We start from the raw sequence: 13,061 nt of genomic DNA on the forward strand, positions 1-13,061 counted from the left end.
GTGGTGGGATAGATTATTATAGATGTTGATTAGGTATCTATGTATATGTTAGCTTTTCAATATATACTGTTAATTACCCTCAAAGATATTACTCCGCTTTGCTACCGGTGATATATTTTCCCAAACCCTTGTCAACATTGGTTATTATCAGTCCTTTTATTTTTGCTGTCTTTTCATATGTTTATGAAACTCCTGGGCTCAAGCAATCCTTGTGCTTCAGCCTCCCAAAGTGCTGGGATTATAGGTGTGACCCACCGTGCCCAGCCCATAGTTTGTCTTTCAACTTGATGTGTGGTTCTTTAATCAAGTAGGGGTTTAAAATTTTGATGTAGCTAAATTTATTGATTTTTCTCTTTATGGTTTCTGTCATACTTGAGAAGGCCTCTCCCTAAGATTACAAAAAATATTCTCTATTCTTAATACTTTATGGTTGTGTTTTTAATCATAGCTCTTTACTACATCTAGAATGAATGAGAAGGATGAATAGAATGAATAGGAATCAAGTGTGTTTAAAGAGTGTTGCTATTTTTGATGGCTGCATAATGTTTTATCACATGGATAGCACCTTCATGTGTTGCCCATTCCCTTAATGTCAGACATTTAGACTGCTTTAAATTTTTTACTCTTATAAATAAAATTATACTGTATTTCTAGTTATTTCCTTAGGATAGAGTCATAGACCAGAATTACAAGATCAGGAGGAGACTAAGAAAGTGAGGCAGTTATAAGCAGGGACTTAAAGCTGCCCTGCCTGCAATTGATTCCCAACTCCACCATTTGGTCACTTTGTAACCAAGTCACTGGACTTCCTTTTGCCTTGATTTTCTCATCTGAAGAGTAGGGATAATAATAGTACCCACTTCAGAGCACTGTGCTGAGGATTAAATGTCAATACATATAAAATGCTGGAATAGTGCCTGGCAGGTAGTTAGCACAGATAGTCCCTGACTTAAGATGGTTCAGCTCAACTATGTTTCAACCTTATGGTGGTACAAAAGCCATGCACACTCAGTAGAAACTACTTCAAGTACCCATACAACTATTCTGTTTATCCTCTTCCATTGTAGTATTCAGTAAATTACAAGATACTCAACACGTTATTATAAAATAGGCTTTGTATTAAATGATTTTGCCTAATTGTAGGCTAATATATGTCTTCTGAGCATGTTTAAGGTAGGCTAGGTTGCACTCCAGCCCTGGCGACAGAGCAAGACTCTGTCTTTAAAAAAAAAAAAAAAAAAAAGCAGGCTAGGTTAAGCTATGATGTTTAGTAGGCTAGGTGTATTAAATGCGTTTCCGACAACGGTATTTTCTTTTCTTTTCTTTTCTTTTTTTTTTTTTGAGTTGAAGTCTTGCCCTGTCGCCCAGGCTGGAGTGCAATAGCACGATCTTGGCTCCCTGCAACCTCCACCTCCTAGGTTCAAGCAATTCTCCTGCCTCCACCTCCCGAGTAGCTGGGATTACAGGCATCCACCACCACACCCAGCTAATTTTGTATTTTTAGTAGAGACTGGGTTTCACCATGTTGGCCAGGCTAGTCTCGAACTCCTGTCCTCAGGTGATCCGCCCACCTCGGCCTCCCAAAGTGCTGGGATTACAGGCATGAGCCACCATGCCCGGCCCAATATTTTCAACTTCTGGTGAGTATATTGGGTTGTTAATGCCATCATAAGTATTTTTTTGTTTTCTGAGACAGGGTCTCACTGTCTCCCAGGGGGGAATGCAGTGGTGTGATTGCTGCTCACTGCAGCCTGAAACTCCCAGTCTCAACCAATCCTCTCACCACAGCCTCCCAAAGTGCTGGGATTACAGGCACGAGCCACCTCACCTGGTCCCCATCATAAGTTGAAGAGCACGTGTACTCAATTATTAGTTGTTGCTGCTGCTGTTTTTATTGTGATAGGCATTTTAAGGCAAGTGACTTTCCAGAAAGTCATACTATTTTATATTTCCAGTATGGGAATATGGGAGATCCCATTGTACCAACCCTTGTTGTCACTGAAAATTATTCTTTGAAGCTTTGCTAATTTTACATATGAATCGTGGGCCCCTTTTTTAAAAATAAAAATTCTTATGTTTAGCTCTTGGGCCTTAAAATTTACCTGCTATCTTTAGGAAATGACTTATATTGCCTTCTAGACCCCTTTTCTAGCGTTGTCGTTTAGAACTAGCAGCCCACCTTCTTTTAAGTGTGTTCTGATTTTCCCCCAGATTATTCACTTAGCATGTGCTGAGTCTCCTAAGTTTATTCCCGTTGGCTTGTTCTTCAGGTATCAACATTCATTTGAGCCTCGACCACCTGTCAGGCCCTGTGCTTGATGCACCAGCCTCACAGAGGAGTCAATCACTATCCCCGTGTGAGAGAGCCTCAGCCTGGTAGAGGTGGCAGGTGGCATAGGGACAGTTGTCATCAGAGAAGGAATGTGTATACCATAGTAGCACCCCAGGATGGGGGTGTGGACCTGGAGGAAGCCTTAGGAGAAGCTCTGAGAAATCTGTGAATGGAGCTGACTTTTAAACACAAACTGTGACTGTGTTCTGCCTGAGGACACCCAAACTTGTGGAATCCCAAATTTGAAAATAAAGGAGGGATTTTTTAACTTTATAAAGTAACTTATGATAGCAATTTTTAAAAATGTTGTTCTTCCTATACATTTAAAATGTGTTGTTTGGGGGAAAAAAAAAGTTTTATGAAACTTTTGGGCAAGTTTCCCAACCTCTTAGGTCTGTTTCCTTTCTGTCACCAGCGGGTCCATTGAAGTGTTCTTGTGCTGGGCTCTCCAACTCTGACTTTGTGCAACTCTGTGTGGAGCTTCTGTGGTGGGAATGGATGTCAGCAACCATTGTGGAAGTTCAGGTGGTAGCTCAAGGGTTGGAGTAAGCCGTAGTGCTGCCAAGTCAGATTCTGCAGAGAAAAGGAGCTAGGACTTACTTACCTCTGTGGCTCTCAGACTTGGACTTGGCTGGGCCAGTTCATGCCTTGGTATCAGGGTGTCCTCATCACCAACAATGTATTTTAGTTTTTCTGCCACCTTTTGTAGGAACATCTATTTCTGGGAAGTCTTCTTGATCATTGCATGGAGTGATTCTGTGCCTAGTGGAAAGGTGGGACCGCTGCCCTCTCTTCCTCCCCTGCTCTGCCCCCTTTCTACAGCTTAATCAGAGAAATGTCCTTTAGCTCTTTTCCAAGCCACTGAGTTTGAATTGATCTCCGCTGCTAGCAAGAGGTGGGAAGGCTCTTTCTGGTTCCTGCTAAAGTTACCTGACAGCGGAAGGTGTGCATCTGATAATTATAACTCTAGTGTTTCCAAGGCCTGAGCGATTTAGTTAAGAGCACTAATCCTGATCTTATCAAGAGGGTTTTGTAGTCCAACAGTGTTGCTTATAACAGTATCTGTTTTACTTCCTGGGGCTCCCCTCCCCTCTTAGGATTCTCCTGTAATCCTGCCCATTATGCCTTGTGCGTGTCTCATTACCTCCTGAAATAAGTTAAAACTGGTATGAGGGCAAAGAGCGTTTTTTCTTTTCTTCATACCAAGATCTGAGAATTGGATTTTTAACATTACATCATTAATCAGGCCAGTAGTAGAGTAGTCACAAATGTGGTATACGTAATGTCTGCAGAGCCATGGATCTGGCCAATGATAAGATAGTTTATTTGTTGCTTATTAAAAACAACAACAGCCACAGTCAGCCCAAATGCTTTAGTTACATTTTGTATTTTGGAGCAGTTAGTTGCCATCCATGAGCTTGGGATCAGCCCCTTTGAAGTCTAACGATTTTCTTTTTTTTTTTTCTTTTTGAGACAGGGTCTCACTCTGTCACCTGGGCTGGAGTGCAGTGGTTCAATCATGACTCATTGCAGCCTCCATCTTTCAGGCTCAAGCAATCCTCCTATCTCAGCCTCCCAAGTAGCTTGGACTACAGGCACATGCCACCACACCCAGCTAATTTTTTAATTTTTTGGTAGAGATGGGGTTTCACCATGTTGCCAGGCTGGTCTCAAACTCCTGGGCTCAAGTGATCCACCTGCCTCAGCCTCCCAAAGTGCTGAGATTACAGTCATGAGCCACCATGTCCGGCCTGAAGTCTAGTGATTTTCTAATGATTACTTTGAGGTTCAGGTCCTAGGAATTTGCTTAAATCCTTGACCTTGGGATTCATAATCTATTTGATTTATAGAGAATAGACACATTACTGTTCTTTGTCTTTTTTTTTTAATTAATTATTATTTTTTATTTTTTCGAAATAGGGTCTTGCCCTGTTGCCCAGGCTGGAGTGTAGTGGTACAATTGTATCTCACTGCAACCTCAGCCTCCCAGGCTCAAGCGCTCCTCCCACCGCATCCTCCCAAGTAGCTGGGACTATAGGCATGTGCCACCATGCCCAGCTAATTTTTTTATTTTTTTAATTTTGTAGAGATGGAGTCTCCATATGTTTCCTAGGCTGGTCTCAAACTCCCGGGCTTAAGCAGTCCTTCCACCTCAGCCTCCTAAAGTGCTGGGATTACAGGTGTGAGCCACCGCACCCTGTTCTGTGTCTTCAGAGAACTCTCAAGAATCTCTATAAAAGTTGTCAGTATGCACAATGGCAATTTAAGGACAGGGCAGTTTCTGAGAGGTTCCAAAATATCAGGAACCCAAGTGAAGACTTGTTAGCTCAGCCCCTGGGCTTTAAACCCCAAGGAAGGGTTAACCCTTGCCTTGGGGAGGAATGAGGTATGGGAACTAAAATTGCTTTGGACATCTGAGCTGTGCTTTAATAAGATATTCCAGGTGGTCAAGGAGTAATCCTAAAATAGCCTAGATACTTAATTGCTTTTAAAGTCAGGCGCTTCTGTCTCTGGGGAAGTGCAGCTCTAAGGAATGCAGAGCTGGCTCCTAAGATCTTAGAGGCATGGTCTGGTTGTTTTTTTTTTTTTTTTTTAATCCCAGTAAAAAGAAAAGGCCCAAGGTAGCCTTCTTGGATCAGGAGACCTTTGTTAAATCTACCTCTTTCTTCTCATTGGAAGATGGGCAGTAAGCCATTGGCTTCTCCTGCTGCCAGGTGCCATAACCTGGCTTCTTCCAGGGCTGTGAGATTGGTGTTGTCACCCCACTTCACTAGGCAGTGGTCTGTTTTCATTAGTGCTTAAAGGCTTCCTGCTTGATCCCCTGTCCAGCCTCTGTTTGCATCAGAACATACCTTTCTCACTATAAGAATTCAGATTAATCCTTCTCTTTCTCTTTCATCCCCTCAATCCAGATCCAGTTGATTCTCCATTTATGGCACTGATTTCTCCCTCATTCTGCTACTCTCCGTCTCCCCCAGTCCCACATTCTCAGCTTGGGCTACTGCACAGCCACCTACCCCCAGTGCAGGCTTTCCCTCTCAGATTTTCAATACCATTTACAAAATCTGTCAGCATTACAAGTCATTACTGAGGGGCATTAAAAATGTTTTTGATTAAATGAAAAATCATACTACTCTCTTACTTGTAATTGAAAGACTAAATAGGCCAGGCGCAGTGGCTCACACCTGTAATCCCAGCACTTGGGGAGGCTGAGACGGGCAGATCACCTGAGGTCAGGAGTTCAAGACCAGCCTGGCCAACATGGTGAAACCCGTCTCTACTAAAAAAAAAAATACAAAAATTAGCTGGGCATGATGGCGCATGCCTGTAATCCCAGCTACTCAGGAGGCTGAGGCACCAGAATCACTTAAACCAGGGAGGCGGAGGTTGTAGTGAGCCCAGATTACACCACTGCACTCCAGCCCAGGTGACAGAGTGAGACTCTGTCTCAAAAAAAAAAAAAAAGAGACTAAATAAATTTTGTGAAGGTGTCCGTTCTATGAGAAATTCTCTATGATTTCAGTGCAGCCTGGTTCCAAATCTTCATTGTAGGGTGGAAAGCAAATGATAAGTCGTGACAAATGGTTCAGATTAATCTAGAAAATAATATAATTTTTAAATTAAAAAAATGAGCATAATTGCATTTTGTAATTGTTTGTCTCTCTCTCTCTCCATTAGACAGTAAGCTCCATGAGGTGATCATCTGTCTTGTTCCTTTTCCTTCAGAACCTTTTACCATAACTGGTAAATTCTAGGTGATCAAGTGTTTGTACATGAATGAATATAATGGAAAAAAAAGGAAAAGTGAAAATCCCCCAGTTCCAATCCGATTAGGTGTCTGTGTACATTTGTATGTTTCTGTTATTTTTTTTCCAACAAAAATGGGCCACTAAAGCAGTCTAAAACATTGATTTAATCATGTGCTTTCCTGTCCAGAAAACATCTACTGCCTCCCCACTGTTCACAGTTCAGAGTTTAAATTTCCTTCTGGTATTCAAGGCATCTCACAGCCCCTTTCAACTTTAACTATTCAGACTTTCTGTCCTTATATCCTCCCTGTCAAAACATGCCTTGTTTATCCCCGACTCCATGCTCATTTAGACTGCAAATCTCCCTTCAACCCATTCTTCAAGGCCAGCTTAACCTCCACCTCTAAGCCACCCAGCCTTTTCTTCTACCTCCTGAGTACCTTGGGTTTTCCTATTTGTTGTCTTGCTATTATTATATGCTATATGTGTTCAGTTTGTTTTTCCAACTTCATGGTAAGACTCCCAGTGGTGGGAACAATTTTTTTTTTTTTTTTTTTTTTTTAGTGGTATTCTCAGCAGCTTGCACAATGCCCTACCTGGGGTAGGTTCTCAGGAAATCTGTGTTGAATAAACTTGTCATCAGGTCTTTGCTTCTCAGGACAGAAAGGGCCCCTAGAGACCATCTCATCCACCCTGTCTCATGTTGGATTCCACGCCATGACATGCCATACAGATAGTCATCCAGAGACAGGAAGTTGCCCACCTCCTGGGAAGCTCACTCCATTACCAGGCAGTTCTAATTGTTTTAAAAAGTCCTTCTGTAGACCTGAAATCTTCCTCAGGGTAACTTCTGCCTATCACACTAGTTGTGCCCTCTGGGGCTTTAGAAAGAAAGGAGGAAAAAGCCTAGTTTCTCTTCACTCACTACCTTTAGATTTTCAAAGATAGTCTGTTTATTTCCCCTGTGTGCTGTTGAAATGGGTTCCAGGGTTGAGATGCTGGAGAAGCACTATTCTAATTTTGAGTAGCAGTCAGGTCAGACCTTGATTCATTATTTTTGAAGGCCTGTGTGTGCATGTCACAGTGTAAGCTGCCATCTTCCTCTGGTCCATTCAGAGGTGTAGCCCTCTTCTCTTTTTCTCCTCTCCCCTGATCCTCTGTCTTCTGGGGGAAGATGGGCCCTTTCTACTGGAATGGTCTATTTTGGAGGGAGGGGTAAAAAGTTAGCAATTCTTATTTCAGTAGCGCCAGATAACTCTCCTGGGCAAGCATTGTGTGAGGGCTGCTTTTTGTTTGGCTAAAGTGCCCAGGTGAAGCCATGAGATAAAGCAAGGATAAAAGAGTCTCCCATTGATAGGAGCTGCCCCGTGCCACGACATGGGCATTTCAGGCATCTCTGGACAGAGGATTTTATTCTGACTTCCTTTTCTTCCTTTCTCCCTTCCTGATCTCCTTACCCAGAACACTTCGTGTTATTCTTTCAAACTACAAGTCAGTATGGTGTAACAGCGAGAGCCAGACATACCTAGGTTTACATCCTGGCACTGTCACTAAGAAGCTCTGAGACCCTGAGCAGGTTATTTGAGCTCTTTGAGCCATTGTTTTCCCATTTCTAAAATAACCACTTCTACATTATAGAATTAAGTGAGAAAATGCTTATAAGGCTCCTGGTACAATCCTTAGTATGCAGAAGGCACACAAACACTAGCTTCCTGCTACCTTTTCTCTTTCCCCCAACCTTCTTTTCCTGGGGAAAATTAGCTGTATGTGGGTATAGTAGCCAAAGCTAGTCTTGGGTGTGTATTTGGGAGCAAACTATCAGTTTCCTGTGAGCTCCTGGAGAGATCAAAGATGTTAAAAGACAGTTCTCAAGTAGGAGAGGCTGAGAAGGCTGTAAATGGCAGTAAGTGGCCACTCTGGCTACTGTTGACTTCCCACACACATTTCTGGGCTATATAATACTGCTGCCTGCTGCTGATGGTGTAACAAAGCCTGTTCCCTGGGCAGGTTAAACTTGCATGCAGCAACCCTTCAACTGAAATGCTTTCCTCATCAACCTCTTTTGATCCCTAAAATGTTGAGCTGTCTCTTTTTGGGTTTGTTTTCCCCACACTCCATCTGCCTCTGCTGTTCCCTGCTTCTTCCACCATTACAGTCTCAGTCAGCCACAGTCAGCATCTGAGAAAAAATTATTTCTGGGCTGATAATTTTCTAGTAGTCACACCCATACCCTATTGATAGGCCAAGAAACCTGCTGCACACAAACTTGAATTGCATAAGTGAGCCATGTTTTACAGCAGTTGATCAGAGTTAAGAACCAAGAAAATAACTGGTTAAGCCTGTAACCCACCCAATGAAAGGGGGAGGGGAAGACGGAGGAGCTGTGGGGTTGGAGGTCCCACAGGGGAGCCCATCTCTGTCTTTTAGCAGATATATCGGTGCTCCCTCTTCTTTATTATTATTATTATTATTATTTTTTTTTTTTTTTGGTAGAGATGGAGTCTCCCTGACCAGCCTGGCCAACATGGCAAAACCCCATCTCTACCAAAAATACAAAAATTAGCCGGGCGTACTGGCATGTACCTGTAGTCCCAGCTACTCAGGAGGCTGACGCAGGAGAATCGCCTGAACCTAAGAGGCGGAGGTCGCAGTGACCTGAGATCATGCCACTGCACTCCAGCCTACACGATAGAGCAAGACTCTGTCTCAAAAAAAAAAAAAAAAAAAAAAGAGACAGTCTTCCTATATTGCTCAGGTTGGTCTTAAAGTGCTGGAATTACAGGCAAGAGCCACCATGCCCAGCTGGTCAGTGCTTTCTATGTGCTCAGGGCTGGAGATACCCAGACGAGTAACTGAACACAGGTGGTAGAGCCCAGAGGAGAAAGGTGTTGAATCTGCCTGGTGGGCAGAGGCAGGAGGCTCTGCTAGACTGCGAAAGGCAGGCAGGGCTCAGGAATTACTCTCACCTCAGCCAGAAAATCCTGTGAAGTGGGACCAAAGTTTAACTGCCTTAAGACAAAGAATGGAATGCACGTTGGACATTTTTACATCAACCCCAGCTGAATTGACCATCCTTGCCTTGGAGCTGGACGAAAGAAAATACCTCCTCTCTGGGCAACTATTTTCCCCACATTTTCTTTAAATAGAGTAACTGACAGTTCCTATCTGTGGAATGGGTCCAACAGTGGCATTACTCAAAGAGTTCAGTGTCTCATTTCTTTCCTGCTCTGGCAAGTCTTCCTGACCTCTGTGGTCACCAAGCTGGAGGCATTTTAAGCTAAGTGGGTCACACTTAGTGGGCTCTGTGCAAGGCCTCACCATCTGACTGTCAGATTCTCTTGCAGGTTGGACAAAGCTGGAGAAGCCAAGAGGACCCTACCAGCCCCAGCCCCCATCCTGCCAAGGCATTCTCCATGTGTGGAGCCGAGCGCTCACACTTGGGTGTTTATTTTCACACATAGTCACATAGTGGTCACAGTAGCGTGCTTGTTTTCACACTGCTGTCCTTCTGTGGAAAGCCCTGTCTGACTTTTTAGGTTGTGGATTCCACCCTTTCCACCCAACTGAGTGTTAAATAGTTTTTGAGTGAGCATTCAGAGTGCTTGGAAGTTACTATAATTAGCACAAAAAAAAAAAAAAAATGGTGTTTTCATCTCTCTTGGTGACTGATAGAGAAAGAATCCTTCTGTGAATGAGATCAGCTTCAGAGCTCTCGCCAGAGAATTGGGAATTGAGCTGCCGCAGTAAACAGCTGACATAACAGAAGCGGCAATGATCCCCCATTAAATGTCTTTCAACTGATAGGGGCTCCTGGGATAATTGACTTTCCAGCAGGAATTACTGGCTCAAACAAAATCACTGGGCATTAGGGCAACCTACTGCATCCTTTGAAAGGGGGAATGTAACTCTGTCTGGTTTTGCTGACCTGACAGGCATAATTCATCTTGATTATTCATTGTGCTAGTTGCCACCAGATGACACCAGATTTCTGGTGACTGTAATTACAATGTGGGATGAGCTTTAACTTTTTTTTCTTTTTAAACAATGTTCCTCCCACTTGGCTGTTGGCTCCCCTGAGCTGAAGGTGCTGTAGGAAGGGATCCAACAATGTTTGCCTTGAGAGATGATGAGTGCATGGTCAGATAGCATTTACCAAGCACTTCCATACACACATCTTTTACTAGATAAGCAGGGAAACAATTTGATGTAGTCTGTTTCATTTTAACTGACAGAGTGTCACTTCTTAGTTATACTTATGTCACTGTGTGCCAGATTGCTGCTATCAGAAAGTGGGTCTTCATCTCAGAGCCCACTGTGAATAGGGGAAGCAAAGTTGGCCCCAAAATATAACTGCATAATGCCTTCTGCTTTCAGACAAGCTTTATTAAAGGGGCAGGTGGAAGAGAGTGGAATTCAACCAAGCTTTTATTTCGTTGACATGGTTTTAGAAGAAGATTCCTGAGTAGTCCAAAGAATGTTCTCCCAAGAAACCACTGCTCCCCAGCCCCACATGTCCTTTCCTCACCACATACACACCCCAGCCAGCTGGGTGGCATGGTACGCATGCGCCTGTGGTCCTGTGGGAGAAATGAATATGACAGGTTCAGTGTGTCCAGGCCACTGGGACCTCCACTGACCAGTGGGTCGGGGTGAACAAGAGAGTTATACTGTGAGAGTTCATACCCTCACTAGCACAAAGACTTTTTGACCCCCCTGTAAGGTATGTGTATGTTTTTTGAAGAGGTGCTTAATTGGTGTGCCAGGCAATGTGCTATGTGCCTGATGACAAAGATAAATAAGACACCTTTCCTTTCAAGGAGCTTACCATATGGTGAGGATGACAGATACTTCCCAAGTAATATGTTAAAATCTAAGCTAGAAGTGGACAGAGATTGCTTTTAGAGGGTTGAAGGGAAGGCTTCCCGCTGAAGAGATAACTGATTGGAGGAATAAGAGTTACTGGACTTGGCTGGGCGCAGTGGCTCATGCCTGTAATCCCAGCACTTTGGGAGGCCAAGGTGGGCGGATCACCTGAGGTCAGGAGTTCGAGACCAGCCTGGCCAGCATGGTGAAACCCCATCTCTACTAAAAATACAAAACAAAAATTAGCCGGGCGTGGTCACGCACACCTGTAATCCCAGCTACTCAGGAGGTTGAGGCAGGAGAATCACTTGAACCTGGGAGGCAGAGGTTGCAGTGAGCCGAGATCGTGCCATTGCATTCCAGCTTGGGCAACAAGAGCAAAACTCCATCTCAGAAAAAGAAAAAAAAAAAAAGTTACTGGACTGATTAAGGATAGGAAGCAAGTTTAAAGAATATTTGCCATCCCTTCCTATTTAGTTGAATGGTGTTGCTTCAACCCAATCAATTAAGTTGGGCTTAGATTTTCACTGTTTCTCTAATAAAAATGAACTCTCGCCCTAGTGGCACAGAGTCTGTACCTTGGGAACAATCTCAGGCCATGGTGGCCCTCATATCACCATGAGTTCTTGCCATGCGGCTTAGGGTTTTGAATGGTGAGGCTTGGCTAAGAGACCAACTTCAGGATGTATGTCCTGCTCGCTTTGACCCTTATCACTTACAGTGTTGTATAGGAAACCAGGCGAGGTGTCTTCCCAGTCTGCAGGAAAGTGGTGCATCTCAGAGTGATGGCTTCTGGCGATCAGCCGGGAATGAGCCCCTTCTAAGCAACGTGGGCCTTTGTGTCCTCCTCTTCCAGGATTATCAAGTATAAATGACACCCACGACACCTACCCTTCTCCAACAAATGGAGATGATTCTTCCACCCGATTCCCTCTTTATTTTGGAACCAAATCAAAAGCAAAAAAAAAAAAGATGTCCCTGTAAGGGTGGCAGAATTAGTCTGAGTTGTCTTTTATAGTATGAGTGAGGATAGCACAATTGCTAAGCATCTTCATCTTTGCCCTAAATGATTGCCTTGCCCTCTGTCCTAACTCTTTCTCTTCCTTTGCCCCTCTCAACTTTGTGTTTTGTTCCCTTTTAGAATGGTGGTTTGGCCTGGAGTGATGATGCAGATGGAGGCCGGGGAAGAGAGATCTCTCGAGATTTTGCCAAGGTCTGTAATACTTCCTTTGTGATACAGATAGGGGCAGTTCTGCAGTGGCTTGTTACAGCTGATTCCCAAGAAATAAGGACCAAGGTAGCTAGTGAGTTGCATTTGTAGTGATTCAGATGGTCATAGTATATCTGGTATAAGACTTCAGCAAGATGGAATTTTTCATTGTGTGTTTTTCTTGGGGGATTGGGATTGCAGCTGTATGAACTGGACGGTGATCCTGAAAGGAAAGAGTTCCTGGATGACCTCTTCGTCTTTATGCAGAAGAGGGGTGAGTGTGCATCTACGCATCATTCCAATTCAGGGAATACTGATAGAGTGCCTACTGTGTGCTAGTCACTGTTAGACATCCTGGCCCACTAATCCTCATCCAGGAGGACAAGAGGCATTTACTGCCAGTTGGTTCTGGATTTAGCCAATTAACCGATAGCCAGATTGAAGAGGACAGAGAAGGTGTTGGCACAAAGTAGATGGAATGATCGTCCACTTTTGGCCCTGCCTGATTTTGTCTCTTCTTCCAATTGACTGGTCTCTGGAGTCACTTCAAATTCAAATATGCCTTTTTTAAGCCTTAAAGCTACCCTGGACTTCACTTAATCTAGCATGTGGGCCTTCTTATTGGCATATCTAGTCTCATGGAGAAAGGTAAGTGAAAGAAAAGAGGCCCCTCAGGATATTTTGGAAGGGTCTGAAATGATCCATGGAAAGAAAAGGCCAACACTTTCTTCTTACCCATTGTCTTTCGATGTTTGTATTTGCTGGCTTGGTTAGAACATTCCTGCAGTTTAACAGTCAGGTACATAGGCATCTGCCTTTTTTTTTTTTTGAGATGGAGTCTCGCTCTGTTGCCCAGGCTGGAGTGCCGTGGTGTGATCTCAGCTCACTGCAACCTCTGCCTCCCGTG

At 43.7% G+C, this 13,061-nt stretch overlaps 1 protein-coding gene across 6 annotated transcripts in view; it reads left to right on the forward strand.

Annotated features, from left to right (window-relative positions):
- Positions 1-13,061, forward strand: part of ARID3B (AT-rich interaction domain 3B) — a 59,192-nt gene that overhangs the window by 21,868 nt on the left and 24,263 nt on the right. For all 6 annotated transcript variants that reach the window (XM_063794198.1, XM_063794199.1, XM_063794201.1 and 3 more), the window contains exons 3-4: positions 12,086-12,157; positions 12,356-12,428. In XM_063794198.1, the coding sequence (XP_063650268.1) occupies positions 12,086-12,157; positions 12,356-12,428 (145 nt within the window). The remainder of the gene's footprint in view (positions 1-12,085; positions 12,158-12,355; positions 12,429-13,061) is intronic.

This window comes from Pan troglodytes, chromosome 16, assembly GCF_028858775.2.
Source record: "Pan troglodytes isolate AG18354 chromosome 16, NHGRI_mPanTro3-v2.0_pri, whole genome shotgun sequence".
NCBI classification, from domain to species: Eukaryota; Metazoa; Chordata; class Mammalia; order Primates; family Hominidae; genus Pan; species Pan troglodytes.